The following is a 16490-nucleotide window of genomic DNA, read 5'->3' as shown; positions in this document are numbered from 1 at the left end:
CTCACCTTGGGGAGCAAGAGTAGGCAAGGCAGGGCAGACCGGGGCTTGCAGGGTTTCAGATAAGACCATCCTTTTCTGTCTCTATCATAGAAAAAGGATGCATCCGTGAGAGATTCAATTCTAAATGTCCTTTTGCATCCATGAGTAGTTCAGTTCTAAGTGTCCTTGTCAAAGAAGGAACAGGTAGTATCTGGGCAGTGAAGGCGGCTGCCTGGCTTTCCCTGGGAGGAAGGGATTTGGGTCTTTGAGCCTGTCAGCCTGGCTGCATCTTACCTGCAGCTTGGCATGAAGGAAGGAGACTGGTTTCCTGTCTCAGTGTCTGAAAGGTTGTGGGTTTCTAGGCTTCCCTGTCTGTAAGTGCAGGGGCCGTGCTCCGCTCTCTCCAAGGCTCCCATAAATGTTGACACAAAAGTGTCTGTACTCTCAATCCTCTTACCTCTGGCATCTCTTAGTTCTCAAAGGCCAGGGTCAGAGGATGGTCTGCCCACAGCCCCTGCCCGGGCTGGGCTGCTCTGATTCAAGTCCCAGGTGTGCTTTGGAGCTCTGCTGTCTGCATCATCTCTGAGCCATGGAGCTGAACCAGCACTTCCCGATGGCCAGAGATGCTGATCGGGTCCCCTGTTGGCTCTCCAGCTCCCTCCTAGCTGTGGCAGGTTTCTCTGAAACTACTTCTCAGGCATTTCCTGAGTCTTTGCTTGGCATAGTCCCCAGTTCATTCAGTGGACACTTGTGGTCACTAGAGCTGAAGGTGGATGTCCTTAGGGGTGGAATCAGATAAGAGGCAGCTGGGGATGAGGACACTTAGTCTCTCCTTCCCGGCAGCTTCCTGAGCGTCGTGGGTACCTGGTACGTCACAGCCATCGTTATCATCAAGTACATCTGGCCAGATAAAGAGATGACCCCAGGGAACATACTGACCAGGTGAGGGTGAGGGCCCTAGGAGACATGGGGAAGAAGCCACCACTTGGGCCCCAGCAGGTGCTGGGTCAGGAACCAGAAGGCCACACAGGTGCTCTTCTCAAGGCTCATGAGCTCATCAGGGCTGACTTGGTCATAGTAGGAAGGAGGAAAGAGCCCCTGATCTGATGTTACTGGAGGGAAGAGCAAGAATCAGAGATAGGAGGCACTTTGCCACCCACATCCAACAGATGAGCCAGTGTGAGGCTAGGCCTTGGGTCGTGGAGGAACCTGAGGGTGGAATCCCAGGGTGGAATTGCCCATGTTTCCAGTATGTGCTTATCTGTAATTTCTGTATCTTTGAGGGTGAATTTATTATTAAAAAAAAAAAATGGGGGCAGGTGCAGTGGCTCATGCCTGTAATCCCAGCACTTTGGGAGGCTGAGGCGGGCAGATCACAAGGTCAGGAGATCGAGACCATCCTGGCTAACACGGTGAAACCCCATCTCTACTAAAAAAATACAAAAAAATGAGCCGGGCGTGGTGGCTGGCACCTGTAGTCACAGCTACTCGGGAGGCTGAGGCAGGAGAATGGCACGAGCCCGGGAGGCAGAAGTTGCAGCGAGCCGAGATCGCGCCACTGCACTCCAGCCTGGGCGACAGAGCGAGACTCCGTCTCAAAAAAACAAAACAAAACAAAAATAATTTCCTTTTTTTGAAAAGAACAAACCAGTAAAGCAAAAGCCCCAGTCCGGAAGCCAGGAATTCTGGATTTTGGCCCCAGGGGGGCTTTTCTGAGCCTCCAGGCCCCCTCCCGGGGGTGCCTCGGACATAGGGATGCCTCTTCTCCGTGTTCCCAGACTTCTGTGGGTTGAACCTATAGAATGCCAGTTGCTGGAGACTGTGGTGGGCTGAATGAAGAGTGAGGGTGTGGGGTGGGTTGGTGGCTTTCAGGGGTTCCCAGGTGGCAGCACCTTGTGTGTTTGTTCACAGGCCGGCTTCCTGGATGGCTGTGTTCAATGCCATGCCCACCATCTGCTTCGGATTTCAGGTGCCAGTGCCAGTTGCAAGGTCCCTGCTGTCCCCTTAGATCACCCCTCCCCGGGATGGAACCCAAGAAGGAGGAGGAACCCAGGCAGAATGGAGGAAATCCTGGGGGGAAGGATGGAGCGGGGGCCTCAGGACTTGCCCCTTGTCCCTGGGGTCTTTGTTCCCAAGGTACCTTCCTCTGGAAACTGGGGGTGAGGTCATTTCCCCACCATGACTGTGCCCTTCACCTGGACAGTGCCACGTCAGCAGTGTGCCCGTCTTCAACAGCATGCAGCAGCCTGAAGTGAAGACCTGGGGTGGAGTGGTGACAGCTGCCATGGTCATAGCCCTCGCTGTCTACATGGGGACAGGTGAGTGCTCCCCCCTCAAGACCTGAGACTAGAGTGCTGTCACTTCCACAGGAGTCCCCAGGTCCTGGGGCCCGGCTTTCCTGGGGACAGCCCTGCATTCCCAGCATAACTTGTACAGGCATTGGCTTGAACTTGGCCTGCCTGGGGCCTCCTCCTGCCAAGATGAGAGTGGCGTATTCATCCATTCATTCACCAGTTCTAAGTTGGTGCCTAGGAAGTACCAGGAACTGTTCTCAGCATGGGGGATGCCATGGAGAGAGATAGAGCTGGTCTTACCCTCATGGAGTTGACATTCTTGTTGGAGAGACAGTCATGCAGGAGTAACTAGGGAATCAGTAAGGAATTCCAGATGGTGGCGAGCATACTGATGACAGTGAAATAGGGAAGGTGTGTTTTGTTTTGTTCTATTTTATTTAGTTTTGAGAAAGGGTCTCAGAAACTGTCGCCCAGACTGGAATGCAGTGGCATGATGATAGCTTACTGCAACCTCAACCTGCCGAGTTCAAGTGATCCTCCTGCCTCAGCTTCCAGAGTAGCCGGGACTACAGCCATGTGCCACTGTGCCCAGCTAATTTTTTTTTTTTTTTTTTTTCTAGCAGAGACAAGGTCTCACTATGTTGCCCAGGCTGGTCTTGAATTCCTGGGCTCAAGCAGTTCTCCTGCCTTGGCCTCCCAAAGTGCTGAGGTTACAGGCATGAGCCACCAACCCAGCCTAAAATGGGGAAGGTATGAATGGGACTGGATAGGTGGCTTTGGGAGTGGTTCACAGAAGGTTCTTCTCAGAGGAGGCCCAAATGATGAGAAAGAGCCAGAAGAGGAGGAGCTGGGGAAGAACGGTTCTAGACAGAAGAACCACAAAACACCAAAACACTGAGCCAGGAAGAAAGTCTGTGTGGCTGGAGTGGTGTGTGATGGGGGCAGGTGACAGGCAGTGAGGCCAGACAGGCACTGGCAGCCAGATCCTGCTGGGCCTTGAGGGCTGCTGGGAGTCAGAGAGGAAGCGTTTTAAGCAGGGGGGTGGTTCGGGGAAAGATGGCTCTGGCTGCAGTGTGGAGAGTGGTTGGGATGAGGGAGCAAGTGTAGGAGACCCCGGAAGAAGGATCCCCTGAGTTCTTTCCACGGATGGACCATAGGAGCTGCCTAGGCCAGTACTGTTCTAGCCTCTGAATACACAGCCAGGAACAAGAGAGGCAAACAGCCAAATCCCTATTCTCCTGGGGCTCATGTTCTGGCTGGGGAGACAGAAAATAAGCCTGTAAAAAATTATTGTTATTATTATTGTTATTATTTTTATTTTTATTATTGTTTACTTAAAGACCAATGTGATAGTACAGTTAAAAAAAAATTAGAAAGCGATGAGGCCGGTCACAGTGGCTCACACCTATAATCTCAGCTATGGGAGGCCAAGGTGAGAGGTTCTCTTGAGCCCAGGAGTTCAAGACAGGCTGGGCAACATGGTGAAACTCCATCTCTACAAAAAATTAAAAAATTAGCCAGGTTGTGGTAACATGCACCTGTGGACCCAGCTACTTGGGAGGCTGAGGTGGGAGGATCGCTTGAGCCTATGAGATCAAGGCTGTAGAGACCCATGATCATGCCATTACACTCCAAACTGGGCAACAGAGTGAGACCCTGTCTCTAAAAAAGAGAGAAATGAGTGTTAGGGGACAGGCACAGTGGATCATGCCTGTAATCTCAACACTTTGAAAAGCTGAGATGGGAGAACCGCTTGAGGCCAGGAGTTCAAGACCAGCCTCGGCAACATGGTGAGACTCATCTCTACAAAAATTAAAGAATTAGCCAGGCATCGGCCAGGCATGGTGGCTCACGCCTGTAATCCCAGGGTGAATCACTTGAGGCCAGGAGTTCGAGACCAGCCTGGCCAACATGGCAAAACCCTGTCTCTACCAAAATTACAAAAATTAGCCAGGCATGGTGGCAGGCGCCTGTAATCCCAGCTACTCGGGAGGCTAAGGCACAAGAATCACTTGAACCTGGGAGGCCGAGGTTGCAATGAGCCAAGATCACACCACTGTACTCCAGCCTGGGGGAGAGAGTGAGACTCTGTCTTCAAAAAAAAAAATTAGCCAGGCATGGTGGCATGTGCCTGTAGTTCCAGCGACTTGGGAGGCCAAGTCAGGAGGAACTTGAGTCTAAGAATTCAAGACTACAGTGGAACTATGATTGTACCACTTCACTCCAGCCTGAGTGACAGAGCAAGATCCTGTCTTTAAAAAAAAAAACGGCCAGGCACCGTGGCTCACGCCTGTGATCCCAGCACTTTGGGAGGCCCAGGCAGGCAGATCACATGAGGTCAGGAGTTCGAGACCAACCCAACCAACATGGCGAAACCCCATCTTACTAAAAATACAAAAATTAGGGCTGGGCGTGGTGTCTCACACCTGTAATCCCAGCACTTCCCGAGGTGGGCGGATCACGAAGTCAGAAGTTCGAGACCAGCCTGGCCAACATAGTGAAACCTCGTTTCTACTAAAAATACAAAAATTAGTCAGGCGTGGTGGCGGGCGCCTGTAATCCCAGCTACTTGGGAGGCTGTGACAGGAGAATCACTTGAAACCAGAAAGCAGAGGTTGCGGTAAGCTGAAATCGCACCACTGCATTCCAGCCTGGGTGAAAGAGCAAAACTCCGTCTCAAAAAAAAAAAAAAAATTAGCCAGGCATGGCGGCAGGTGACTGTAATACCAGCTGCTTAGGAGGCTGAGGCATGAGAACCCAGGAGACCAAGATCATGCCACTGTACTCCAGCCTGGGCACGACAGAGCACGACTCCATCTCAAAAAAAAAAAAAAAATTAGCCGAGCACGGTGTAATCCCAGCTACTCAGGAGGCTGAGGTAGGAGAATCACTTGAACCTGGGAAGTGGAGGCTGCACTGAGCCGAGATCGTGCCACTGCGTGCCAGCCTGGGCAACAAGAGTGAAATTCCATCTCAAAAAAATAAAGAAGAAGGCTGGGTGTGGTGGCTCACACTCTGGGAGGGTGAGGTAGGAGGATTGCTTGAGCCCAGGAGGTCAAGACCAGACTGGGAAACATAGCAAGACCCCATCTCAACAAAAAAATTAGCTGGGTGTGGTGGCATCTGCCTGTAGTCCTAGCTACTTGGGAGGCTCAGGTGGGAGAATCGCTTGAGCCGAGGAGGTCAAGGCTGCAGTGAGCCATGATCACACTACTGCACTCTAGTCTGGGTAACAGAGCAAGACTCTGTCTCAAAAAAGAAAAGAAAAATAGGACAGGGTGATGTGAGAGAGTGCCTGGGGTGGGGGTCATTGTAGATGGACTGGCAGGAAGCATTCTCTGAGGAAGGACATCTAAACTGAGACCCGAATGATAGGGAGATGGCATCTGAAGGTCTGCCAGACAGAACAGTCTGGCACTGAGGTGGGAATGTGCTGGGTAAGTTCAGGCTCAGAAAGCTGGGGGCTGGAGGGCTTCCAGCGATGGGGGATATGAGAAGTCAGGGAGGAAGGCATCTGATCGGAGCCCCATCTCCCACTCTGAGCCTCCGTCTAAGTGTCCAGAGCTGCTGCAGCAGCCTCCAGGCTGATGTTGCTCCTAGGAGGAGTGGACAGTCCACCCCACTACCCTCCCAGGGTTGCCCTGACCCAGTTGTCCCTGCCTACAGGCATCTGTGGCTTCCTGACCTTTGGAGCTGCTGTGGATCCTGATGTGCTCATGTCCTATCCCTCGGAGGACATGGCTGTGGCCGTTGCCCGAGCCTTCATCATCCTGAGCGTGCTCACCTCCTACCCTATCCTGCACTTCTGTGGGCGGTGAGCCCCCTTCCACTCCCCAGGGCCCCTCCGAGCCGCTGTGAGCCCTTCCAACATGGTCCTTTGGCCTTGTGTGGACCCCATCCCGTAGAAGGAGAAACTGAAGACTGCAGAAAAGAGTCGGTGCCTAGGATGGGTCCCTACATATCCCAGGCCAGGTCTCAGAAGCACCCTTTGTCCTGGGGTCACCAGAACATTCCGTGAGTCCTGTAAGAATCTCTATCCATGGCATGGCACGGTGGCTCATGTCTCTAAACCCAGCACTTTGGGAGGCTGAGGCAGAAGGATCGCTTGAGCCTAGGAGTTCAAGACCACCTGGGCAACCTAGTGAGACCCCGTCTCTACACAAAATAAAATAAATAGCCAGGTGTGGTGGCATGCACCTGTGGTCCCAGCTACTCAGCCACTTGGGAGGCTGAGGCAAAAGGATGGCTGGAGCCCAGGAGTTCAAGGCTGCAGTGAGCCAAGATTGCACCACGGCACTCCAGCCTGGGTGAGAGAACCAGACCCTGTCTCAAAAAAAAAAAAAACAAGAATCTATCCAGATCCTTTCCTGAGCTTTCACATGGACACCCTCCCCTTTGGATGCCCCAGACAGCTCCTTTTAAGGAAAAAACAATATCAGTTTCCATGTGATGTAAAGCAAAGTGCTAAGCTCTCCACCTTCACCGTCTCTGGTCCCCGTGGTAAACAGAGTGCTGGTGGCCCATTTTACAGAAGAGGAAACTGAGGCTCAGGAATGGGGCTTTCCCCACAGTCTACCCAGTTAGGGGTCTGGCTCCTGTGAGCTAGAGGTGGGGGGCTGCTAGTGGCAGGGGCACCTCTAAGCCCTTCTCCTTGTGGGCAGGGCGGTGGTGGAAGGCCTGTGGCTGCGCTACCAGGGGGTGTCAGTGGAGGAGGACGTGGGGCGGGAGCGGCGGCGGCGAGTGCTGCAGACGCTGGTCTGGTTCCTGCTCACCCTGCTGCTGGCGCTCTTCATCCCTGACATCGGCAAGGTGATCTCAGTCATTGGAGGCCTGGCCGCCTGCTTCATCTTCGTCTTCCCAGGTGCGGACCCCTGGTGCCCCATCTCACAGCCCCACAGCACAGACTCCCAGGGCCTGCCTAGCCTCAGCTCCCTACTTGCTCAAAACATGCAGGAGAGAGTAACCGCCAGCACTAATTGATCACCTGCCTCGCCTCTGTACTAGCCCCTATCCAAGCATTATCTCCTGGAAAGAAGGTATAGTTGTGATCTCCAGTTTACTGATGGCACGTGGGGCTCAGAAAGGGTCACAGACTTGCCTAGAGCTTAACAAACTCAACTAGTAACAAACCTTTTCCATCCCACGCTGTCTGGGTCCAGAGTCTATTCTCTTAACCATTCATTCAGGTGTCTGCTGCTCCCTGACTATGAGGGATCTATCTGGCTGGTTCAGCCCATTACAGTCCAGAGGGCAGTGGGGTCTGGGGTGGCACCCTGACACAGACATCAGGGAACCTGGGTTCCAGACACAGATCTACCGCCAGATCCCTGGAGAACTGCCCTGTCTGCCCAGCCATGAGTTCCACCCTTATCCAGCTTGTCTCTATCCAGGAAGCCACCTTCAAAGCCTCAGCTACTTTGCTTGGAGCGGGGGAGCCAGATCTGCTCGGAAGTGTACTAGGAAGACCCCTGGGGTTGGGCCACCACTGAGTCACCATTGAGTGCCATCCCTTTAGCTATGAGTCTAGCATGCTGCCCAAGGGGTCTTGTCAGATGCCAGCCTGTCATGGGAGAGCAGATGCCAGACGACCCCAGCAAGATATGGCGTGGGGGCAGAGATGGAATTTCTAGAAGAGTAAACATGGGCCTTTCTCCATCCAGCACTGCTTCTTGGGAAAGGGGGTGGCTAGGAGGGAGGGAGCCCTCTCCCCTCACAAATGCTCGGGGCCACTTCTTCTCTTTCAGGGCTGTGCCTCATTCAAGCCAAACTCTCTGAGATGGAAGAGGTCAAACCAGCCAGGTAAAGCAGGGCCCAGCCCTTGATCCTCTCAGGGAGGCACTGGATTGGAGCATGGCTTCGTGGGGGCCTTAAAACAGATAGGAGTCAGAGGCTTGTGTACTTAGAAATCATGGGTTTTTGTTTTGTTTTGTTTTGTTTTTGAGACGGAGTCTCGCTGTGTCGCCCAGCCTGGAGTGCAGTGGCACGATCTCAGCTCACTGCAAGCTCCGCCTCCTGGGTTCACGCCATTCTCCTGCCTCAGCCTCCCGAGTAGCTAGGACTACAGATGCCTGCCACCACACCCAGCTAATTTTTGTATTTTCAGTAGAGACGAGGTTTCACCATGTTGGCCAGGCTGGTCTCGAACCCCTGACCATAGGTGATCCTCCTTCCTCGGCCTCCCAAAATGCTGGCATTACAGGCATGAGCTACCACACCCAGCCAGGTTTTTTTTTTAATACTTTTAAAAATTGGGTAGTGTTCTAGTTGTTAACAATGTAAACATTAATAAAGGGCTTAATAGAAAAAGATGGAAGTCCCTCTTCCCCCACAACCTGCTCACCCCCACATCCCTTCTGAGATAGCTCCATGTTACCAGTATGGTCTGTGTCCTCAACCACTTCTGTACATGTGTGCGTGTCTGTACACGTAGCTATGCAGATGTATACACAGATGCAGGGCTCTTGTTTTGTTTTATGAAAAATGGTTTCAGCCAGGTGCAGTGGCTCACACCTGTAATCCCAACACTCTGGGAGGCCCAGGCAGGTGGATCACCTGAGGTCAGGAGTTTGAGACCAGGATGGCCAATGTGGTAAAACCCCGTCTCTACTAAAAATACAAAAAATTACCTGGGCGTGGTGGTGGCCACCTGTAATCCCAGCTACTTGGGAGGCGGAGGCAGGAGAATCGCTTGAACCTGGGAGGCAGAGGTTGCAGTGAGCCAAGATCGCACCATTGTACTCTAGCCTGGCGACGGAGCGAAACTCTATCTCAAAAAAAAAAAAAAAAAAAAATGGTTTCAGGTTCAGGTTTAGCTTTCCTGGTCTAGTCCCTTTGTTCCAGTTTCTAGTCAGGTCTCCACCCCTTACAGTCCCATATCACGTTCAAACAGCTTTTCTTAAAGCTCTTACCCCACCTTTCTCAGCCTACACCCCCACTGCCTCAGACCCAGACCCTGCCTCCTCAGCTCCTATAATTTGTCCCACACCCTCTGTAATGATCCCCTGCTCTTCAGCAGGACCTGGCTCCTGGGCTCCTGTCAGCCCTTTCTGGCTATCAGCTTTTTCCAGCCTCCTCTTCCATATCCCTCCACTGACCAATGTCAGTCCACACCAATCTGCATTTTCTGGACTTAAAATTAGTATTGTATAGACAGCAGTTAATTCTCTTGCCTTCCCAATGCTTTCTTTTTTTCCCTCTTGTCTAGGTGGTGAGCTCAGGGAGCCCCCGAACCCCCAATCTAGTAGTGAAACAGTAGTTACCAATTGAAGTAACTGACATGCATTTTTTTTTTTTTTTTTTGAGACAGAGTTCGGAGTTTTGCTCTTTTTGCCCAGGCTGGAGTGCAATGGTGTGATCTTGGCTCACCAACCTCCTCCTCCTAGGTTCAAGTGATTTTCCTGCCTCCTGAGTAGCTGTGATTACAGGCACACACCACCACGCCTGGCTAATTTTGTATTTTTACTTTTATTTTTATTTTTATTTTTGAGACAGAGTCTTGCTCTGTTGCCCAGGCTGGAATGCAGTGGCATGATCTTGGCTCACTGCAACCTCCGCCTCCCAGGTTCAAGTGATTCTCCTTCCTCAGCCTCCTGAGTACCTGGAACTACAGGCATGCGCCACCACGCCCAGCTAATTTTTTTTGTATTTTTAGTAGACACGGGGTTTCACCATATTGGTCAGCTAGTCTTGAACTCCTGACCTCGTGATCCGCCTGCCTTAGCCTCCCAAGGTGCTGGGATTTCAGATGTGAGCCACCATGCCCGGCTTAATTTTGTATTTTTAGTAGAGATGGAGTTTCACCATGTTGGCCAGGCTGGTCTTGAACTCCTGACCTCAGGTGATCTGCCTGCCTCAGCCTCCCAAAGTGCTGGGATTACAGGCGTGAGCCACCACGCCTGGCCACTGACATTTCTTTTTACCATCAAAAATATTTAAAGGCCTTAGGAGGAGTATTGCCCCCCAAAATCATTTGAAGACAGATCTCAGGTCCCATTTGTTTATTTTGTTCAGGTAGTTTTTTTAAAATCTCTGGACAGCTCGAAGGCCAGGAAAAAAAAAAAAAAAAAGATTTGTTTTGATCTTCAAAGGCCATATGCAAAAACGAGGACTGAGTTTCCCCCAACACTTTTTCTTTACAAGATGGGGTCTCACTATGTTGCCCAGGCTGGCTTTGCATTCCTGAACTCAAGTGATCCTCCTGCCTCAGCCTCCCAAAGTGCTGGGATTACAAGCCTGAGCCACAGCATCTGGTCTGCCACTTGCTTTTTTTCACTTAACTGCATCAGCATAAGAAGATCTGCTGCTTTTTTAAAATTTTTATTTATTTATTTTTTTAAGAAAGATTGAATGACGGAGTCTTGGAAGACAAAAATATTAAAAATTAAAAAAAAAAATTTTGTCCAGGCCCTGTGGCTCACACCTGTAATCCCAGCACACTGGGAGGCTGAGGCGGGTGGATCACTTGAGGTCAGGAGTTCAAAACCAGCCTGACCAACGTGGTGAAACCACGTCCCTACTAAAATTACAAAATTAGCCATGCGTGGTGGTACATGCCTGCAATCCCTGCTACTTGGGAGGTTGAGGCAGGAGAATCACTTGAACCCAGGAGGCAGAGGTTGCAGTGAGCTGAGATCACGCCATTGCACTCCAGCCTGGGCAACAAGAGTGAAACTCCGTCTCAAAAAAAAAAAAAAAAAAATTTTTTTTTAGAGACAAGGTCTTGCTCTGTCATCCAGGCTAGAGTAAAGTGGTGCAGTCATAGCTCACTGCAGCCTCAACCCCTGGGCTCAAGTGATCCTCCCACCTCAGCCTCCCAAGTAGCTGTGACTACAGGCATGCACCACTATACCCAGCTACTTATTTTATTTTTTGTAGAAGCAGCGTTCTTTTTTGTTTCGTTTTGTTTTTGAGATGGAGTCTTGCTTTGTTGTTCAGGCTGGCGTGCTGGAGTGCAGTGGCGCGATCTCGGCTCACTGCAACCTCCGCCTCCCGGGCTCAAGCAATTCTCCTGCCTCAGCCTCCTGGGTAGCTGGGATTACAGGCGCCCACTACCACGCCCGGCTAATTTTTTGTATTTTTAGTAGATACGGGGTTTCACCATGTTGGCCAGGCTAGTCTCAAACTTCTGACCTCAAGTGATCCACCCGCCTTGGCCTCCCAAAATGCTAAGATTATAGGCCTGAGCAACCGAGCCCGGCCAAGACAGTGTTTTACTTTGTTGCCCAGGCCCGTCTTGAACTCCTTGGCCTCATGCGATCTCCTGCATCAGCCTCCCAAAGTGCTGAAATTACAGGTGTGAGCCACCACACCTGGCCATGCTTTTTCATTTTTTAAATGGCTGCAGAATATTATCTTGTATGAAACTGTCCTGAATGTGATATTCTTATACTTCTTGGCACACATGCTCAAGGATTTGGGTAGGATCAGTTCTTAGATGGAAACTGTGAAGTCACAAGCCATGTTCATTTTACTTTGGCACACGGGTTCATATTATCCTCCAAAAAGGCAGTGCTAGTTAGAGTCCCAGCAGCAGTGAATGGGAGTCCCCTTTTCCTCACACCCCTGCCTGTGCTGGATATTACAGCCTTTCTAAGTTTTGCTAGACAGATGGACGAAAAACATATTGTTTTCATGTGCACATTTCCCTGAATAGTAGAAAGCTTGAGAACAGGTGCATGCTTTAAAAAACTTGTTACATAAAAGGGCCAGACGTGGTTGCTCACGCCTGTAATCTCAGCGGGCAGGTCACATGAGGTCAGGAGTTCGAGACCAGCCTGGCCAACATGGAGAACCCGCGTCTCTACTAAAAATACAAAAATTAGCCAGGCATGGTGGCACATGCCTGTAATCCCAGCCACTCGGGAGGCTGAGGCAGGAGAATCGCTTGAACTCAGGAGGTGGACGTTGCAGTGAGCCAAGATTGCACCACTGCACTCCAGCCTGGGTGACACAGCGAGACTCTATCTCAACAACAACAACAAAAACTTATTACATAACAATACTTGTTCATTATAAAAGCGTTAAAAATACGAACATGTCGGCTGGACACAGTGGCTCACGCCTGTAATCCCAGCACTTTGGGAGGCCAAGATGGGCAGATCACCTGAGGTCAGGAGTTCGAGACCAGCCTGACCAACATGGTGAAACCCCATCTCTACTAAAAATACAAAATTAGCCGGGCATGGTGGCACCTGCCTGTAATCCCAGCTACTTGGGAGACTGAGGCAGGAGAATTGCTTGAACCCAGGAGGTGGAAGTTGCAGTGAGCCGTGATCACACCATTACACTCCAGCCTGGGCAACAAGAGGGAAACTCTATCTCAAAAAAAAAAAAAAACCATACAAACATGTCTAAAGAAGAAAAAAAATCGGCCAGGCACAGTGGCTCACGCCTGTAATCCCAGCACTTTAGGAGGCCAAGACAAGCAGATCACCTGAGGTCAGGAGTTCGAGACCAGCCTGGCCAACATGGCAAAACCCCATCTCTGCTAAAAATACAAAAATTACCTGGTTGTGGTGGCGCATGCCTGTAGTCCTAGTTCGGGAAGCTGAGGCAGGAGAATTGCTTGAACCCCGGAGGCAGAGGTTGCAGTAAGTGGAGATCGCACCACTGCACTCCAGCCTGGGTGACAGAGCAAAACTCCATCTCAAAAAAAGAAAAAGAAGAAGAATTTAAAAAATCACCCTTTATTTCTTTTTTTTTCTTTTTTTTTTTTTTTTTTTTGAGATGGAGTTTCACTCGTTGCCCAGGCTGGAGTGCAATGGTGCGATCTCTGCTCACTGCAACAACCTCCACCTCCTGGGTTCAAGCGATTCTTCTGCCTCAGCCTCCTAAGTAGCTGGGATTACAGGCACCCACCACCACACCCAGCTAATTTTTTGGGTTTGTTGTTGTTGTTTTGAGATGGAATCTCGCTCTGTCACCCAGTCTGGAGTGCAGTGGCGTGATCTTGGCTCACTGCAACCTCCCAGGATCAAACGATTCTTGTGCCTCAACCTCCAGTGTACCTGGGATTACAGGTGCGCGCCACCAAGCCCGGCTAATTTTTGTATTTTTGGTAGAGACGGGGTTTCACCATGTTGGCTAGGCTGGTCTCAAACTCCTGACCTCAGGTGATCCGCCCACCTTGGCCTCCCAAAGTCCTGGGATTACAGGCGTGAGCCACCATACCCAGCCATTTTTTGAATTTTTTTTAGTAGAGACGGGGTTTCACCACAATGGCCAGGCTGGTCTCAAACTCCTGGCCTCAGGTGATCCACCTGCCTCGGCCTCCCAAAGTGCTGGGATTACAGACATGAGCCACTGCACCCAGCCTAATTTTTCTGTTTTTAGTAGAGATGGGGTTTCGCCATCTTGCCCAGGCTGATCTCGAACTCCTGACCTCATGTGATCCGCCCGCCTTGGCCTCCCAAAGTGCTGGGATTACAGGCGTGAGCCACCACACCCAGCCGGAAATCACCCTTTATTTCAATTCCATTTTATCCCTGTTGCTGTTAATTGGTACATACATTTGCAGATGTCTGCTTTTTGTTTCCTTTAAATAGACCACATTCCATGTGACGTGCTTTTTTCTGAACATCTTTCCATCAGGATGCCTACATTCGAATCCTGGCATGATGTGACCAATCAGTTACTCCCATTAGATCTTGGTCTTCTTACCTATGGACTAGGGACAATACACCTGGCCCCACATTACCTTCGTATTGAAGTCTTTGGGAAGTAGGAAGTGCTCTACCAACAGGAGAAGTGCGATAATTACAGTAATTAACAGTTATATATACTGAAGTCTGCAGTCATGGGATGGGATGACTGATCAGACCTCTCTCACCCTCTGTTCTACAGCTGGTGGGTGCTGGTCAGCTACGGAGTCCTCTTGGTCACCCTGGGAGCCTTCATCTTTGGCCAGACCACAGCCAACGCCATCTTTGTGGATCTCTTGGCATAACCACTGCCTCCCAGGGAACACAAGGCCTTTGCCATTGGTCGCAGGAACCCATCTCTTAGAGCTATGGGGCCATTCTTAGTCCACAATCATTCCAACTGGTGGGATGACATCTGGACATCCTCTTCCAGGGACTGGGGCAAACTCAGGCCCCACACCTCTGGACAGCTCAAACCCAGTCCCCTTCCTGCTCCCTAGTCCTGGCAGTGCCGTGGATGGCGGCAGGAAGTCTCACGTCATAGAGGAACCTTCCTCCTCTCCCAGTTCTCAACTTCTCCATGCCTGGAATCCATGGGTGAAGAGAGTCGGTAGATCTCATAAGAAAGAATCCAGTCTGACTTCCCTCTGGAGAATGACTATGGACAGAAGGCCACCATCCTCCACAGAGCACCCTGTCCTGAGTAGGGGCTGTGCTCATTACCCCAGGCCAGTGGTAGCTTCCTCAGGAGCCTGGCCACTTCCAAAGGTAGCACTGAAGTCATGCAAATGCATAGTCAGGTAGATTCAGACCTTGTCCACACCTTCCTGGGCAACCCCCACCATGAACCTGTCAGCCTCTTTCCCATAGCTAATGGACATTTCCCAGGCCTTGAGGGGCCCCACCCTGTCTCTTTCATCTAACCTGATGGTCCAGGCTGGGCATCCCTCTCCTCCATCCCCAGACATCACCAGGTCTAATGTTTACAAACGGTGCCAGCCCGGCTGTGAAGCCAAGGGCCGTCCCGTGCCACGGTGCTGTGAGTATTCCTCCGTTAGCTTTCCCCATAAGTTTGGGGGTATCTGCTTTTCTGTCTGAGATGGGCCCCTCTTTTCAGAGGCTGCAGGGTGGGTGATGGAGAAGGCTGAGAACCTTTCAGACCCTCTGTGTGGGCTGGACTGGTCAGAATCAGGGTGTACCTCCCCGATACCTTCTTTTTCAGTGATGTTTTCTCTTCTCCCTGCCTTTCCTCTGCCTCCTTCCCCGCCAGCCCTAGCGTGACTACCCAGAGACAAAAAAAAAAAAAAAAAAAAAAGGCAGGGCAGGGCGCAGTGGCTCACGCCTGTAATCCCAGCACTTTGGAAGGCCAAGGCGGGCAGATGACTTGAGGTCAGGAGTTCAAGACCAGCCTGGCCAACACGGCGAAACCCCATCTCTACTAAAAGTACAAAAAATTAGCTGGGCATGGTGGCGGGCATCTGTAATCCCAGCTACTTGGGAGGCTGAGGCAGCAGAACCGCTTAAACCCAGGAGGCAGAGATTGCAGTGAGCTGAGATCGTGCCGTTGCACTCCAGCTTGGGCAACAAGAGTGAAACTTCATCTCAAAAAAACAAAAACAAACAAACAAAAAGGCAGCTGGGTTGTCACTGATGGGCAGCATTTGAGCCTGCCACACTGGCCTGGAAGTTCCCCTTCCAGTCTGGATTTTGTCTGCTCCTTCCTTCCCCCTCACCCTGTCACCTCTTCACCTCCCATCCCATTTCACTATGTAGCTCAGTCTCTCCCACGCACATAATTGAGGGCAGTGGGGGCTCTCTTACCAGCCTCCTCAGCAACACACATCCATCAGGCCTGGCCTCAGTGGCCAGCCACATTGATGTCACACTGGAATTGTTACCCCAGACAAGGTGAAGAGATAGGCTATCTCCCCACCTCCCACCCCACTCCCCACTATATTCCCGTTTTGACCACCTCAGCCCCTCAGCTGCCCCCTCTCACTTTGGCCAATCCCAGGCACCAATCAGACTTCCTCCTCCACCTGGAGCCCCTAGCATTTCCTTGTCCCCTCTTCCCCAAAACCTCTGTACAGGGTATGAGAGGGACCCCCTGCCCAGCCTCCCACCACTCAGGGCAGTCCGATCTAAGAAGCAGAAGCTGGTTGGAGGCTGGCTGGGCTTCTGTCCAGTCCCCAGATGGATAAACTGCCTTTTCTCACATCCCCTCTTGGTGCCTGATCTTTGCCCCCGGGGCCAGACCCACTGTGCTGTTTTCTGTCAGTCTCTGGCACAGCACCAAGCTCTGCCAGCACCAGTCCCTGACAGGGCTAGGAAGACAGCCTGGTCAGCAGGGCTGCAGTCCCCCAGTGTCTTGTTTTGGGGGTTGAGGGATGTAAGTGGAGTCATTGCACAGAGACAGACCAGTCAGGAGAAGGAGCTGGAACTGGCCTCTTGTCCTAACCTCAGGAGCCCCCTCCCATCCTCTCCCCACCCTCCCTGTCAGGGTACTTCACTGTTTCTTTTCTACTTGTGTATACTCGGGAAGGGGAAGATGGTTAATAAAAGGGATTTGTGCTGCTGA

At 51.3% G+C, this 16490-nt stretch overlaps 1 protein-coding gene across 3 annotated transcripts in view; it reads left to right on the top strand.

The window, feature by feature from the left end:
* SLC38A7 (solute carrier family 38 member 7) overlaps positions 1–16490 on the top strand; it is a 23463-nt gene extending 6973 nt beyond the window's left edge. The window contains exons 5-11 of one of the 3 annotated variants that reach the window (XM_054533093.2): positions 823–921; positions 1891–1948; positions 2183–2297; positions 5940–6087; positions 6935–7134; positions 8018–8072; positions 14115–16490. In XM_054533093.2, the coding sequence (XP_054389068.1) occupies positions 823–921; positions 1891–1948; positions 2183–2297; positions 5940–6087; positions 6935–7134; positions 8018–8072; positions 14115–14217 (778 nt within the window). In that variant the 3' untranslated portion in view covers positions 14218–16490. 3 annotated transcript variants of the gene reach the window in all.

This window comes from Pongo abelii, chromosome 18 (genome assembly GCF_028885655.2).
Source record: "Pongo abelii isolate AG06213 chromosome 18, NHGRI_mPonAbe1-v2.0_pri, whole genome shotgun sequence".
Lineage (NCBI taxonomy): Eukaryota > Metazoa > Chordata > Mammalia > Primates > Hominidae > Pongo > Pongo abelii.
The sequence above is the reverse complement of the archived record's forward strand: the minus strand, read 5'-3'. Positions and strand labels throughout refer to the sequence as shown.